The following is a 17,478-nucleotide window of genomic DNA, read 5'->3' on the forward strand; positions in this document are numbered from 1 at the left end:
CAGCTCCTGCATTGAGTGTCTGCCCCTTGGTAGTCAGTGCGCATCATAGCCACCAGTTGACTGGTCGTTCGGTCAAACGGTTGTAACGGTCGCTTAGGCTTTTATATGTATAGATTCTCAGAATTGATAGTTCACATATGAGATTTAGGATGAGGCTGCTTTCAATGAACTGTAAGGCTTGATGAAGTTCTCAGCCCTTAAATTGCTTTAGGATTGTGGACCCCTTTGATAATCTGATAAAACCCATGGTTGTGTCATTTCTTCTGAAGGAAAACATTGACATACACAATTATAAACCTTTTAAATAGCACTTCATGGGAGTCAAGACATCCTGAAGATGCCAGAAGAACACATCACTCCTTACCTATGCCAGGAAAAACTAGTTTCCTAATATCCTCTGTTTTATTTTTAAAAATATATATTTTTATTGATTTCAAAGAGGAAGGGAGAGGGAGAGTGGGATAGAAACCTCGATGAGAGAGACTCTGATCAGCTGCCTCCTGCATGCCTCCTACTAGGGATCGAGCCTGCAACTGGGCATATGTCCTGATTGGGAATCGAACCATGACCTCCTGGTTCATAGGTCAATGCTCAATCACTGAGCAACACCAGCTGGGCTAACAATGATTCTTTAAAGGAGAGATTGAGATCCAATTTGTTTTTAAATTATTTTAAAATAATTTTAGAATTTAAAAGTGTTGCAAAATAATAGAGTTCCCATATATCCTTCATCCAGCTTCCTCTAATGTCTTACGTGAGCACAGTACAATGACCAAAGGCAATAAATGAACACTGATACAATCCCATGGACTAATCCAGACCTAATTTGAATTTCTCTAATTGTCCCACTAAATACAACACACTTTAAATGATCCATTATTACTTGTAAATCTTAGCAAACAGTCTCATTCTTTCCTTCCATTTCTTAAAAAACATCTAACTTCAATGTTTAACAACAAAGAGCTAGTCAAATAAATAACAGCATCCTTACTGTTTGATGTTTATATAATTATTAAAATTATGTTTTGAAGATTTTTTATGATATGAGGAAATACTTAAAACTTCAAAATGAAACATACAAAGCAATGTACAAGATTACCTCAATATTTTGCAAAAAAAAAAGATATGTATGTATTTGGACGTATAGGAAAGTGGCTTGAAGAAAGTATACTACCATTTTGACTGTTTATCTGTAGACAGTGGGAATTGGTGTGATTTTAATTTTTTTTATCGCTTTTGCCTATTTTCCAAATTTCCTACAGTGAGTCACATTTCTACCTTATAACTTTAAAAATTTATATTTTAAAAAATTCACCTAGGATGACATGACTAATTTTCTGATCATATCAGGCAGCTATTATTACTCTTTTTAATCGTAATAATGGTATTTGCTTCTATGGGAGAAGGAACTTAGTTTTTGGAGCTGCCTGCCAGCGTGGAAGGGCCTTCTTACTGGCTTTATCACTGACTTAGAATTGGTTAGGAGGAAAAAGGACGGAACAAGAGAAACACCACTCTACGGAACCTTCCCTTTAAAAAACACCGTTCACTTAGGGAAGGAGGCCAATTTATCAATTCTGTGAGTAGAGGGGAAGCCCTAGTCATGTGACTTTTCCATTCCTGTGTAGAATTACAGATGAAACAGAAACTCACCCATCATCTGAATCGTTTTATACCTGTAGTCAAATTCATCTTGCAGGTCTTCTAAATATTTGGTGTCTTGTTCTGTTATCTTTTTACAAAAAGAAAAAAACAAACACATGTTCTCTCAGTTGTTATAACTCAGCATGTCAATGAAACATCACCTGTATTTCAAAATACACTGTTTTGTTCTTCCTGTTTCCGGTAATATCGTAGACTAACCGTATAGAACCTACATCTACAAAGAGCCCATTCCCAAGAAAGCTGAGTGTCACTGGGAGAAACAGGCTGAATTTGCTCCCCCATTGCCTCCACCCAACTGGAAACTTGTCCTCTTGTTTCTCAGTGAGTGTCAAAGGATGCCACCAATCTCCTTTTCCACCCGCGAATATGCACCCTTCCCCCGTTAGTTCCATATAATTCTGTTCCATGTACCAAGGATCATGTTGCTGGGAGTCTCCTTTCCAACCCGCTGCAGTTTATGACAATTCAGTATACATTTTTCCCTCTCTACGTCTTAGAAAAAAAAATCTTTGCTTCCTCCGTGTCTCCTGGTTCTCTCCCTGAGATTTTTACTTTTCTCTTCGCTAAACCTGCTGCTGTTTTTCTGCTCAGACACAGCAGGTATTGAGTGTCAGGACCTGGGCTCTTCATGTGCGAGCTCCGCAGCCTCACAGCAGCCCTATGCCGGCGACCCCCATACAGAGGAGGAAGCAGAGGTAGGTGCTGTGAGCTGACTTACTTGCCTCAGGCCACCTGGCTCCCCGGGATGGAGAGTGGCGGGCAGACCCAGTCTCCAGTAACTGACGTTATAAAGCTTTCCCCAAAGCCATCTTTTCTAATAGGAACACAGGGTGTGAGAGACATTGATCTTACTGACAAGCCGCCGTGTTTCTGTGCGCACACACTCTGGACCCCAGGAGCCAGGAGCAGAGCCGGTTGCGTGGGGACGAGAGCCAGCCTTGCTGGGCATCCACAGCTCACTCACCTGCACGCTGTTCTTAATGGCGGCCACTTTGTGCTCCACGTTCCTCTGTCTTTCCGAAACGGAAGAGCTTTGCAAGGATTTCTCCAGAGGTCCCTGGGAAAAGAATGTCCTGAAATTTCAATGGTGTTGACAAAACAAGGTTTATGATGAATGTGGTGTGTGGAGTATACTTCGAACTGAGGTTTGGATCAATGTGATATGAAATACTCTCTAACCGTTAAAAATCATGCTGTAGAAAAATATTCAATGACATATAAGTAGTGTCATAGTGTTAAAAATAGAGAAAATTATGAAACACCATATGTTTATGATCTCTATTGCTTATATATGTATGTATATTTAGAAATATATGGATATATGTACAGATATGTATACTCAAGTACATGTGATTGGAAGAACACCCCCCCAAATGTTATGTCTGTTATCCATGAATAGTAAAGTTATAGATTATTTTATAGTTAAAATTTTTTCTTAATTTGCTATAATAGACCTGTATTACTTTTGAAATTCTCTAAAACTAATACATGTAATTTAAAAATTAGTATAGTGAAACTACATTAAGTTAGACTTAAATTTAGAATTAGACTTAACTTCAGATGAATCTGACAGCATGAGAATTATTTTTACACTGGAACAAAGGGAGTTTACGAAAGAATATGTCAAAATGTTAGCTTTGTTAAATAGAAAGGCTGACCAACTTCTCCAAGCGCTGGCCACTCTAATAATCTGATATTAAATGTGTTTGCCTCCTGCACATGCCCAACCAGGGCCAAAGATTGAGTCTGCAACCGAGGTACATGCCTTTGACCAGAATCTAACCTGGGACCCTTGAGTCCAAGGGCTGACACTCTATCCACTGAACCACACCAGCTAGGGCAGTAGTTAACTATATTCTTGAACCAATGTTGTAACACCATGGGCCAGAGCGTGACCCGTAGAGAAAGAAAATAATGTATAGATAAGATTCTACAAACAAATGCTGGAAAAACTTGGTAATCATCTCAATAAAGAAGCAGAGAAAAGGATCTCACTCAAAAGGACCCTAGGTCTTGATGACAAGTGGCCTGAGGGATGGTGGCGCCACTAACACAGAGAAGAAGCTCGTTCGCAAGAAAAGATTTCCGGTTCAGAAAAATTGAGCCCAAGGAGATAACAAGATCACAAGTTCAGAAAATCTTACCTGAACGGGCATGTTGGCAGCAGCCAATATTCTCCTCTCTTCCCTTAAGCAATTTGAAATGACTACAGCTACATGCATTGGATTTCCATGAAATTTTCCCTGGAAAAAAAGGGAGCAGAAGCAACATAAAAGCTTAAATATGTGCATCATAAAGAAACATTGCTGTTTGCAAATTAAAAAATGATATCCCAATAAATATGGAAATCATTTGGGATTTGTTCCAACTCTTATAAAACCACAGAAACTCATATTGTGAATGTAGACTTCTTTGAGGCATATTGTTCTGTCTTCAAAAATCATGTTACTTTAGGCTTAGGGCAGGTTTTAGGTGAAAGAGTTAGTCATTATGAACCACAGCTACTCACTAGTTAACTATGTGCTTCATGGTCTGCTTAACGCATTTCTCTGGTTCCTGTTTGGTGCTGTTCATGTTGACTAGTTGGGTGTGTTATATAAGTTAAACACTCTAACCCTCCAGGGGAGCATGTATTACCACGGTTGCCTTGGCGTCCACCACTCGCCTTACCTGCCAGGCCCCTGCTGGTGTCTGTGTTTTCTTGGTTTACAAGTCTAATTTGATCAACACCATCATTTTAGACACAGCATTACACTTCATTATGATTAGCCTCTTTCCAAGGTAGGATTAACGGAAGGCACAATAAATGTAGACAAATGCATTTACTCTGCCCCCCTCTCTGAAGGAGGTGCCAATTACCCATGAAATGGCCAAAAGATCAATAACAGAAAGAAAAAAATAACAATCTACAAAGTGGGAAATTAGCAATTAATCAAAAGTAGGTTATACAGATGAGTAGACTAAGGGGTCTTTCTTTCTTTTTTTAAAAATATATTTTATTGATTTTTGTACAGAGGGGAAGGGAGAGGGACAGAGAGTTTAGAAACATCGATAAGAGAGAAACATCGATCAGCTGCCTCCTGCACACCCCCTACTGGGGATGTGCCCGCAACCAAGGTACATGCCCTTGACTGGAATTAAAACTGGGACCCTTGAGTCCACAGGCTGACGCTCTATCCACTGAGCCAAACCGGCTAGGGCCCAAAGGGTCTTTCTAGGAAAGAAATGAGGTTATTGGTTGTAAACATTTTTATGGCCACGATTTTGTTAGATGATGAATGTCAATTAGCACTTCTATTTGTAAAAGTATCCTATATAATAAAACCCGAATATGCAAATCGACTGAACGGCGGAACAACCGGGCGCTTGACGCACACTGACCACCAGGGGGCAGACACTCAACACAGGAGCTGCCCCCTGGTGGTCAGTGCACTCAGCCAGAAGCCAGGCTGACGGCTGGCGAGCGCAGGGGCAGTGGTGGGAGCCTTTCCAGCCTCCGAGGCAGCGCTAAGGAGCAGCGAGCCGGCTTCTGGATGGCGAGCCCAGCGGCTAAGGACCCCTCGGGGGATGTCCAACTGCCAGGTTAGGCCCGCTCTCCACAAAAGGAAGGAAATGAATTGACAGAAACTCATAAGGTAAATAAATTAAAACAATTCTACTTATACACAGGGGCATCAAACTTCTGATTTCTGCATGCTGACAACTTCAGATTCCTTCTAGTTAGAATGTTGTTAATGTGTTCCTGTTGTTCATTTTCCCACTTAGTGTTTCCATCTACCTCCCAAGAATCACCATTTTGCCCTGGTTTTTCTCACTGCTACAGGAGTTCTTTCTTGTTGATGCTATCTTTCAACATTTCTGAAAAGGTGCACACTTTTTCATTTTTCTTTCCTGCCTAAACTTCTTTTACATTCCCTTTCAGAATCAGTTTCTCCCCAGGTCTTGTCAGGTTAAATTACTCACTTTCCTCCTTTTCTAAGAGCAAAGAATCACCAGGCTACTTTTTCACTTCCCTTTTGCGTTTCTCCTAACTTAGTCCCTCACTTAACGTATAAGACAAAAACATCTTATGGAAAATTGATCACTGTAGAGTCAAAACCAAATTAGCACTTTTTATTTTGGTAAGTATCAAAGATGTCACCTTTCAGTAGTTACCACATGTATTCATCTCAAAAAAAAAAAAAAGAGCAACAATACAACAAAAATAAAAAACAAACCCTCCACATGTGGTGGGTGGAAGGAGGGAGGGAGAGACGCTGCCTTTCTGTGTGTCCGTGTTTCTGTGTACAGACCTTCTGCCCTGTGGCTTGTCTTGTCACTATCTCACAGGGTCAAGAAACAGAAGTTTTTAATTTGAATGACGTCAAATTCTTCCCTTTATGGCTAGTGCTTTATATGATCGAAGACATATTTCCCTAACTTATAGTCATAGAGGTTTTTCTCCCCATTTTATCTTTTTAAGTCTTTATACTATTTTTTAAAATATTTTTTATTTATTTGAGAGAGAGAGGGAGGGAGAGAGGAAAGGAGAGGAAGATAGGGAGAGAAACATTGATGTGAGAGAGAAACATCAATCAGTTGCCTCCCGCATGCACACCCCGACCAGGGATCCCGCAACCTGGTTATGCGCTCTGACCGGGAATCAAACGGGTGACCCTTCAGTGGGTGCGTGGAACGACATTCAACCAACTGAGCAACGCCGGCCAGGGCTAAGTCTTTATACTTTTGCCTTTGATTTTCATTCCCATGGAGCTGGTTAATAACGAGAGGTCCCTTTCACCTTTTTCTCTGTGGATACTCAGTGCCTATTATATTTATTGAACATTCTGTGCTTTCCCCACTGCTCTGCCGGGCCAACTCTGCCACATAGCAATGTCTATATATGGACGGGCTTGCTGCTCACACCCGTTTCATCTTACGGTTCTGTCTACCAGCAAACTGTCTTAATTACTAGAGCTTTATGGTAGGTTTGATGGCGAGTAGAATAGGTTTTGTTTGCATTTCCATACAGACTTTAGAATCGGCTTGTCAAGCTACACAAACACACAACCACACTGAGAATCTGAACGGCAATAAATCTTCAGATGCATCTGGGAGACTTGGCATCCTTATAATTGTGTTCGAATTCATTTATTTAGGTTTTCTTTAATGTCTCTATGAAGCGCTATAATTTTCCACAGCGATCTTAAAACATTTTTGACAGGTTTCTTTCTATGTAGTTGGTAGCTTTGATAATGAAGTAAATGGTATCTTTCTTTCCTAATTGTTTTTTTAAAATGTACCTTTATTGTTGAAAGTATTACAGACATCCCCTTTCCTTCCCCATTGACCCCCTCCTCCCCATCCCCTGCCCCCTCCCCACCCCCAAGCCTTCACCACAGTTGTGTCCATGGGTTATGCATATATGCATACAAGTTCTTTGATTTTGAATTTGGCAACTTTGCTAAACTCTTATTCATTCTAATAATATATCTGTAATATCTCTTATTCTAAACATTTATCTGTAGATTCCTTTGGGTATGATTTGCATATACAAATCATAGTAAGTATAAGATTGCATAAATACTGATATAATTTTCTTCCTTTTTAATGGTCTAGTTTCCATCAGGATTTCACCTTCATCCTAAAGACTTATTTAGAAATATGTTGGTTAATTTCCAAACATAGGGATTTTCTATTTATTCTTTTTCTGAAACTGATTTTTCTATAGATTTAAAAATTCTAATCAGAATTAATGTTCTGAATTATTTTAATTACTAGAGTCCCAGTGCATGAAATTCATGCAGGGGGGGTGTACCCCTTAGCCCGGCCTGCACCCTCTCCAATCTGGGACCCCTCAGGGGATGTCCGACTGCTGGTTTAGGCCTGACCGCTAGCTCCTAACTGCTCGCCTGCCTGCTTGCATGATCGCCCCTAACTGCCTCTGCCTGCCAGCCTGATGTCCCTAACCACCTCTGCCTCAGCCCTTGCCACCATGGCTTTGTCCGGAAGGATGTCTGGAAGATGTCTTGTCTAATTAGGATATTACCCTTTTATTAGTATAGATTTTTGTAGCCCAGCATACGGCCCTATTGTGAATAGATGTTCCCTGTGAGCTTGTGGAGAATGGGAATTCTGCAGTTGTTGGTTCAAATGTCTTACATAGGGTCATTAACCCAAGTTTGTTAATTCTGTTGTTCAAATTTCTACATCTTTGCTGATTTTTTGCTTGATTCATTTAGTCAATTATTAAAAGAGGCATGCTAAAATGTATTTTGTGATTTTTCTCTTGTGGTTCTGTCAAAAACATTCAGACTTGTTATATATTACTAATGAGTCAAATCTTTTGCTGCTATAAATTGACCTGTATCTCTTATAATGCCTTTTGCCTGAAGCAAAAAGATCAACTACAACATTCTTTTTATCACTTAGAATTTTATTTTATCCGTATTGAAATAATACTTTTATTTCAACATATAGATATTTAAAACCACATCTCAATATTGTGCATATAAAAGGGTAAATATACATGAAACTTCACATATTTAGAATTAAACTTTTCTTTTAAAAAATATATTTTTACTGATTTCAGAGAGGAAGGGAGAGGGAGAGAGAGAAACATCAATGAGGAGAGAGAATCATTGATCAGCTGCCTCCTGCTCACCCTACACTGGGGATCAAGCCTGCACCCCGGGCATATGCCCTGACTGGGGATCGAACCATGACCTCCTGGTTTATAGGTTGATGCTCAACCACCGAGCCACGCAGGCTGGGCAATATTCTAATTTTTTTAATGGCATCATGCTGCAAGTTAAGTGCAGTCTGTTCAAAGTCAGCAGGGAGTTTCTGATAAATGGATACTCTACATCTTAACGATAATCCTGTACAAGACATGATTTGTTCCCTCCAGCCTCCTATTGTTTTGAGATCTCGTTCATCTATTGTGAGAAATTTGGCAATTTCTCTTGCCACTGTTGCTTTGTGTATGATAGGCAATCCTTCTGCATGAACCTCAGTAATGAAAGATAATATCACGTCTTCTACTGGTGGGCATCTTTCTTGCTTCTTACATCCTGTAAAGCACTTTTTTGTTGCTTTCCAAGAAAATATGGCATTTAGGGTTATCCATCTAGTGACAAATAATTTGCTGAATATCAAATTTATACCCTGCTGGTTTGTTTCCATTCCATTCTGCACAAATGATCACTATTTGCTTCCACCCTGAATCACAGTGTTCTATTGATGACACGTTAAACAGCAATTAAACTCAACATGTGTTGCAGCAACAGTGCACATAATTCAACCGAGGTGACAACATGAACGGCTATGACTCAATTTCACATCACAGGCAATGACAACGACATTGTGATTGCCACTGGCTAACAGCAGCTCAGAAATGCTGTTGGTTATAAGATGCAATTTGATTCAGAGGTGTTAAAGTGTGTGTGTGTTGAGGGGAGGTATCTTGGCATCAATGAACACGCTGTTTTAATCTTCCTGCTACTGTATGCTAAATTCCTTGGCTTTCCCTTGAGTTCTTCTAATTTAAATTCCCCTTTCATCTAACTTCTAAATTTGACTTGTCACTAAAGAGTGACTAGTTCATTTGCCTCCCCTCTGCCCCCAAATGACCCTAGGAATCCCAGTCCGAGGTGAAGGACAGGAGAAGACTTGCTTAAAAGACCCTTCTCTGTTCAGGGGCACAGAATCTGAATTTTCACAACCAGACAGTCACTCCTTTGCGTTCTTTCCCCAAGGACCCCCTTTAAAATGCAAACACATGCCCTGGCTGGTTTGGCTCAGGGGATAGAGCATTGGCCTGCGGACTGAAGAGTCCCGGTTCAATTCCAGTCAAGGGCACATGCTGGGTTGTGGGCTCGATCCCCAGTAGGGGGCATGCAGGAGGCATCCAATCAATGATTCTCTCTCCTCATTGATGTTTCTATCTCTCTCTCCCTCTCCCTTCCTCTCTGAAATCAATAAAAATATATTTTTAAAAATGCAAACACATGAGGGAGACTTGACACATGAGGGAGACCACATTTAATTGGTCTCCTGGCCATTGTGAAAGGGCTACCAGGTGCTGTTCTCTGGCTGCAGAGGCCTCGCCCCTGCAGAGGAGAGTGAGGGGCCCAGGACAGGTAAGTGGGGACGTTTCAGGAGAGCCTTGAAAGACAGCAACCAAGGGTGGGGGGGTGGATTCTGAAGAAACATGTACCCACAGCTGAGCTTGGGCTCCTCCAAAGGCTCCCCTGGGACCAGGATTCTAGTGCGAGAATCAACGAATGTCCCACCTAATGCAAGATATTAACCACAGGGCAACTCTCTGGCAGGGGGAGGGAGAGGCCAAGGGAGGCCATGGGAACTCTCTGGACTTTCCACTCAGTTTTCCTGTAAACCTAAGGCTGCTCTAAAAAGTCCAGCCTACTTCTAAAAGTTGTCTTCCGGAAGTCACAATTCTGACATATCTTGTGCTCCTCCTTTTGCCAGCAATGAACCCATTCAAATGAACAGAGAGGCCTATCTCTCTGGTTCAGTTCGCATTAAGTTCTCTCATCACCACAGAGGGTGTCTTTCCTTTTCCTTCTTCTTTTGTTAAGCCTCACCTGAGGCGATTTTCCCACTGATTTTCAGGGAGAGGGAAAGAGAGAGGGAAAGAAAGACAGAGAGAAACATCGATGTGAGAGAAACACATTGACTAGTTGCCTCCTGTACCAGGGCCCAGGCTGGGGAGGAGCCTGCAACCAAGCTACGCGCCCTTGTCCAGAATCGAACCCAGGACTCTTTGGTCTGCAGGCCGACGCTCTATCCACTGAGCCAAACCGGATAGGGCTCCACAAAGATTTTCGTGATGAAAGAGAAGTGAGGTACCCATTCTCGGTGGAGAAAAATGATTCCTGCCCCATGTATATTACTAATACTATATGGATCTTAAAACAAGCTAGCTAAAAATTAGCTACAGGTATATACAGTTAATGTTAACTTATTTTTTAAAGGAGAATACTTCTTAAAGGTACCAAGTACTGTGTCTACAAATTCTGAGTATATTTCCTGACATGTTCTATGTGTAATAGGTTTAACTCATCTGAGACGATTGCTCTGTGAATTGCTTGCCATGTAAAATCAAGGGAATTGGGCTTGTGATGGTTACTGTGTGACCTTAGGCAAGTCACTTCTTAACCTTCGTCACTTCAATTGCCCTAGTAGTGGCTGTCACGCACCACAGGGTCCTTGTGGGGCAGGCCAGACAACTGAGAAAGAGCTTCGGAACTTGTAAAACCTTTACATAAGTATAAGCTGCAAGCATGTCAAATTCACGGCCCATGGGCCGCATGCCTTGTCTATTTGGCCCACGTTAGCCTCTGAGTTTGACATGCTTGGATAAGGAGTTTTCTATGTTGCCTGATGGGGGCGTTAGGAGAACTTAAAGCTCATAAATGGTAAATCAATAAAAACAGAAGATAAAGTCTTCCTATTCGTTTCACAGAAGTGACCAAAACGAATTATAAAGCCAATGAAGGTGGAGTTGTGTTCCAGGAAATGTATTTACATGAATATAAAAGAAACTCCAGGAAAAAAACAAGACGATGTTTTTGGGGTTTTCAAAGCATTAAACAATGGGGACTTTCCTGGCATTTCTCTAGGACTAACTCTCACAGGCACACACATACATTAAAAGCTGCTTTGAATAAAAAATTAACCCACACAAACTAGCAATTAGAAATAATAATACAGCACTCTCACCCACCAGAGCATAATTCATATGGTGTCTGGGAAAAAACAATCAATACCACACTTTGGATGCATAGAGAAAGGTCTGGTCGGGGATATGTCAATATCATGAGTGATCACCCTTGGGGAGAAGGGGTGGGTGGGATGGATAGCTACACTTTTACCTCAATTCTTTGGTATTGTTAGACTTTTAACAATAATTAAGCATGTGTTACTTTTATGACTAAAACTAAACAAGACGAGAAATTATACATGCAGCAGATCTTTCTCTGATTCACACAGAGTTGTCTTTAAAGATGTTGGCGTTGAAAGATGGTCTTCCAGGTGAAGAGAGAAAAAAGGAGTTGGAGCCTAGTGAAGTCACATGATAACTATGACTCAGTGCTCACGGGGCATTCACAGCCTTGTAATGAGGAGATGGATGAACTGCTTAATTAACAATGACAGGAAGAGACCCAAGTAGATGCCTGCCAACTCTACTTACCCTTTATATCAGCGGTTCTCAACCTGTGGGTCGCGATCCCTTTGGTGGTCGAACAACCCTTTCACAGGGGTCGCCTAAGACCATCCTGCATATCAGATATTTACATGACGATTCATCACAGTAGCAACATTACAGTTATGAAGTCGCAACGAAAATAATTTTATGGTTGGGTCACAACATGAGGAACTGTATTTAAAGGGCCAGGAGGTTGAGAACCACTGCTTTCTATGTTGGGACATCACCTGCCATTGACTGAACTCCCCTGGTGTGCAGGGTGCTTCAGAAGCTTTGTTTTAAAAACTGGCAACAGCCTGTAAGGTCCCCATGAGGAAGCCCAGGGGCTGTGTCCTTGGTGAAAAGTCACAGGACGCGCAAGTCAAGGAGGAACTCTGCAAGCCCAGGTGGCTCTCACTCCACACACTAGGGCTTTTCCAAATCATGACTGTCTTTTAAGAAATGCATTCTTTCTCTCTTTCACCAGAGCCCTTGAGCCACAACTGCGTTTCATTTCATTTTCCCTGGAAATGGTAAACCTGCTCATTGACTCACCATTCTTATGGAACCTCCAGAAAGCAGCAGCAGCTAAACCAGGGGTCCTCAAACTACGGCCCGCGGGCCACATGCAAATACAAATATTGTATTTGTTCCCGTTTTGTTTTTTTACTTCAAAATAAGATATGTGCAGTGTGCATAGGAATTTGTTCATAGTTTTTTTTTTAAACTATAGTCTGGCCCTCCAATGGTCTGAGGGACAGTGAACTGGCCCCCTGTTTAAAAAGTTTGAGGACCCTTGAGCTAAACCAACCAAAATATTACCTGTGTAATGACAACAGTATTAAATCACTTTTTTTGAGACTACTTAGGTTTTTTGGGTTTTTTTTAATCCTCACTTGAGGATATTTTCCCATTGATTTTTAGAGAGAGTGGAAGAGAAAGGAAAAGACGGAGAAAAATATTGATGTGAGAGAAACGCATCGATTGGTTGCCTCCTGCACGTGCCCTGACCAGGGCCCAGGCCGGGGAAGAGCCTGCAACCGAAGTACGTGTTCTTGACTAGAATCGAACCTGGGACCCTTCAGTCTGCAGGCCGACGCTCTACCCACTGAGCCAAACTGTCCAGGGCAAGAGACTACTTAGGTTTTAATACCCCTGAGAGTTGTATCTGCTGCTGGTAGAGGCCCTCTGCCAGGGACCCTGGGTATCCGCACATGACCTTGATGGACATGCCAAGAGAGCAAGGCCTGACCGTTCTTCGGGGCTGCGTTTGCAGAAAGCAACCGTAAGTGATGAGGTCACGTCTCCCCGCCAGCTGAAGAGCAGGCTTGCTTCGCCCAGCTCTAAAAGCAGTGAGTCCCTCAAGGTCAGTCTCCTGGTACACAACCCACTGAGTGTGCATGCGACCATGAGAGACCCGTGTCCCCGCGTAGGACGCGGGAGAAGTGGGGGACCAATGCGAATGAGCATGAAGCTCTGAGCCCGCCTTTGCTGTGGATAACCAAGTCCTTGCCTCTGACCAGGAAGCCTCACGTCTTTTCTGGCCCCCATCACACAACACCAAGCTCACGTGGTCGCTTGAAAGGAGAGTCAAATCCCAGCCCCTGATACTTCTTGACGCCTACTTGTGTGTGCAGCTTCTCACATGGAGCTTCCATGATTTCGTGCTATGTCTCATCCCCCGTCTAGACTGTATCTTTCCTAAGCAGAGACTGGTCACCTGATAGGAATCTCACCCATGTTTGTGGGATGATCACATGAGAGGATCAATGACAACAATCCTCTCCTAACTGGGAGAAATATAGACAAAGCATATTGTTCAGGCTCTGTGGTGGGACAGATGTCTATCCTGAAATCCTTCGGGGGTCTTTATCTGTCCCTGTCCCTGGTAGTCAGGGAGGAATAAGACAGTCTGGAGCTTAGCTGGAAGAGGGCAGCAAGGAATGAAATCCCCTGGAGACGGCAACTTCGCTTCTCGAAGGCCCTGGCTGACCAACACCATTGGCAGCGAGGCTGCCGTGGGGAGACGTGGACCGCGAGGATGTCTCCCCAGTGGTGATGACCCTCGGAGCCTCCCGCTTTCTGTAGATGCTGACACCTCTTTTACTAACGGCGAAGGAATCTGTGCCCTTGGCTTATGTCTGGTAGGATCCTCTAGTCACCCTCACTATCGTGGTAACAAGGATACATCCTCATAACTAAAGAGTTTAGACAAGAACATAAAAAGTCAATATTGGTAAAGAGGGTATACACACATCTCTCTTATTGATGAAATAATTGTATATCTAGAAAAAATAAGAGAGCATAATAAAATAATTCTGGACTAGATTGTCAAGATAACACGCTTTTGTCTACACTGGCCAAGGCCATCTAGAACTTGAAATGGGGGAAATGTTGCAAACCAAATAATAAGAAAAATAATTTTTTGAACTTAGGAATACATTTAACAAGAAAAAGCACAAGTCTGACAGGACTTAAACTAGGGTCCTATTGAAGACTTTAAACAAAGCCTAGAGGGCAGAAATCTTAAAAATAACATAGAAGAAGCATCACATAGAATTCTAGGGTGTGAGACTTACTATCACAAAACATATTAACTGTCCCCAAATGAGTACATGCATGTGGAATTGAAGTTAGGCTCTCCAACGTTGCTTGTGGAGGGTTTGGGCTGAAGGAAAGAGGCAATAAAGTTCATACGGAAGAAATGCTGCACAACCGTTAGGAAAGTGATCAAGGCTAACGGGTTTTTCAGTGCTTGATGGTAGAAGACTTTCTGTGTTTTGTTTTGCTTTACTGAGTCTCCACAACTGCTTGAGGTCATACTAGCGCGGATTTCGCCGGGAACTGATAGAGAGAGATGTTAAGTAACTTGAAACCCGGATTCAATTTTAACGGATTTCACCGGGAACTGATAGAGATGTTAAGTAACTTGAAACCCGGATTCAATTTTACTCCAGAGTGTGGTTATCAACCAGTTACCCGCAGTCATTGTCAGTAAGTTGGGGAAGGAGGACTTACCATACAAGACACTGAAGTGTACTATGCAGTGCAGTATGTTTATAAAGCATAAATATAGTTCAAAATACACATTATAATCAATAGCATCCACATATACCCAGATTAGCAGATTATAACAGAGAGGGGTGGGAAATTAACATATGAAAAGGTAGTGTTTCAGCTCAGTGGTAATGATTATCTAAAAAATCTTGCTGTTATAAATATCTATCAATCCTTAAGAGAAAGCTGGATTTCTATACAAATAATTCTATGTAAATGAAAGACTTAAAAACTTTTTAAAGGTTACAATACATTCCTGAAAACATGTGTATAGTGGGAGACTTTAAACCAAATCAGGATTCCCAGAAACTATACAAAAAAAGATGAACTTTCACTACGTTTAATTATTTTTGTGTGGAAGAAGATGTCATAAAGCCAAATGACGTATCACAGATTGAGGAAAATATCAGTAATGCATACGAAAGAGTATTTACTAGGAAAGACATTTTTTAAAAAAATATATTTTATTGCTTTTTTACAGAGAGAAAGGGGGAGGGATAGAGAGTTAGAAACATCGATGAGAGAGAAACATCGATCAGCTGCCTCCTGCACACCCTCCACTGGGGATGTGCCCGCAACCAAGGTATGTGCCCTTGACCGGAATCGAACCTGGGACCCTTCAGTCCGCAGGTCGACGCTCTATCCACTGAGCCAAACTGGTTAGGGCAGGAAAGACATGTTTAAAGTAATAGTTTTATATATACTTGGAAATTGATGAGAAGGCCCAATAGGAGAAAGTGAATGGGAAAGTGGACAGAAGGGCACATCCAAACAGCCAATACCTGAGGGAAAGGTGCCCAGGCTCACAAGCAGTCAGAGGAAAGCAAATTTAAAGTAGAAAAAAGAGAGAGCGGCATCAGTGCCCAACAACCAGGTGGGCAAACATGGAAAAGAATGAGGACGCTGCTGCTAATGGGGCCTGGGGAGGCGGTCCTTGTGCACGCTGCTGCTGAGAGGCGAGTTTCACAGCCTATCTGGAAAACGATCTGACAACATCTACTAACACTTAAAATATTTATATCTCTGACCAGTGAGTCCATTTCTAGGATCTATCCTATAAAAGTAAGAGCACTAGCCCATAAGAATGCACGTACAATGCTGTTTATGGGCAGTGGTTCAATAAATTGTGACATCCGCTCCATGGGCCATCTGCTACCATTCAAATCAAGAGACTTCCGTGATGTAAAATTTGAAAAGCATAGAAATGAGTCACAAAACTTCATTTTTTAAATGACAAAATTCTGGCTTCCCCATTTATAAAATTCCAAAAACACACATAACACGCATGCAGATAAATCACCCATTTTCCCATTTTATGTAACTAATCGAATATAGAAATGGAAGAGTGCACATTGGTTGTTAACACTGATATCTTTGGGGGTGATGTCACTGGGGGTGATGGCACCGAGGGAGGTAGGGAAAATGAAGTTTGGAATAAAAAAATAGCATGTGTAATATCTAATTTATGATAAATTACATACGAGTGTTTATGGAGTAAATGTGTGAAAAGACAGTGAACAAAATGTTCATGGCGGTTATCTTATCTTGGTGGAATTTCAGGGGATTTTTAGTTTCTTCTTAGACTTTGCATTATCGTTTGAATTTTTACAATGATATGTATTATTAAGGAATCGGAAAAAAAATCAAAAAGCTATTTTCATCGTAACAAAAATTCCATCAGTAAAAACGTTTACATTAATTTACATATTGTGCAGAGATTAGAAAGTTGCAGCGCCCGAAGCAAGAAGTGGAAACAACATTCCAACGTGAAGAATAAAACCGGTCTCTGAAGACGTGACATTTACGAGGCAGCCCCCAAAGTGTCCCTGTACACTTTCCATTGAACAAAAGTCTGACATCTATTTGAACTGAGGTGAAGTATCAATACCAGCGAGCGACGGCGGGCAATGGAAACTGAGGGATGGCTGCCGGCTCATCGACAATGGAAGGTGGTGCCCTACTGACCTATTTTCTCAACTGGGAACTCAGGCAGGTCGCAGAGCCAGTCCTGAAACGGAATCCCAGTGTTGGTCTGCAGACACCCGGGGTGAGGCTTGCAAGCGGCCTTCGGGCTGGCCTACGACGCAGGGCTCGCTCACATGTTTATATTCTAGTGACTTCTTCTCTCATGGCCACTCTAGACAACACACGAACTAGGAAGAATTCGTCCCTCAGGTGCCAGAGCCTTAAAGGTGAACAGTTCCGGCTTCCAGGACTAGTTCTACTTCCAGCTCCCATCAAAACGTACTTATCTCACTCCCTCCGTTCCTACTTCATGTAGAACTAATTAATCAGATGTGGCCGCCTCTAACTCCCATCAGCTTAGGTGAACAGGCCCTACTGAACTGCATGAGTTTCTATATTTTATTACCTCAGGGCCTTGATCACTTGACATGCTGAACCAGCTGCATTTATTTATTTATTTTTAATCCTTCACCCGAGGATATTTTTCCACTGATTTTTAGAGGGAATGGAAGAGAGAGGGAAAGACAGAGAGAAATATCCACAGAGAGAAACACGTTGATTGGTTGCCTCCTGCACGGGGAGGGGAGGCACCTGCAACCCAA

General features: G+C 41.9%; 1 protein-coding gene across 1 annotated transcript in view; it reads right to left on the reverse strand.

The window, feature by feature from the left end:
• The window catches only part of STAT4 (signal transducer and activator of transcription 4), a 74,848-nt gene that overhangs the window by 32,389 nt on the left and 24,981 nt on the right, over positions 1 to 17,478 (reverse strand). The window contains exons 3-5 of the mRNA XM_005872450.2: positions 3,810 to 3,908; positions 2,630 to 2,722; positions 1,654 to 1,732 (exon numbers count right to left, since the gene is read on the reverse strand). Coding sequence (XP_005872512.1) covers positions 1,654 to 1,732; positions 2,630 to 2,722; positions 3,810 to 3,908 — 271 coding nt within the window. The remainder of the gene's footprint in view (positions 1 to 1,653; positions 1,733 to 2,629; positions 2,723 to 3,809; positions 3,909 to 17,478) is intronic.

Source organism: Myotis brandtii, unplaced genomic scaffold, assembly GCF_000412655.1.
Source record: "Myotis brandtii unplaced genomic scaffold, ASM41265v1 scaffold381, whole genome shotgun sequence".
NCBI classification, from domain to species: Eukaryota; Metazoa; Chordata; class Mammalia; order Chiroptera; family Vespertilionidae; genus Myotis; species Myotis brandtii.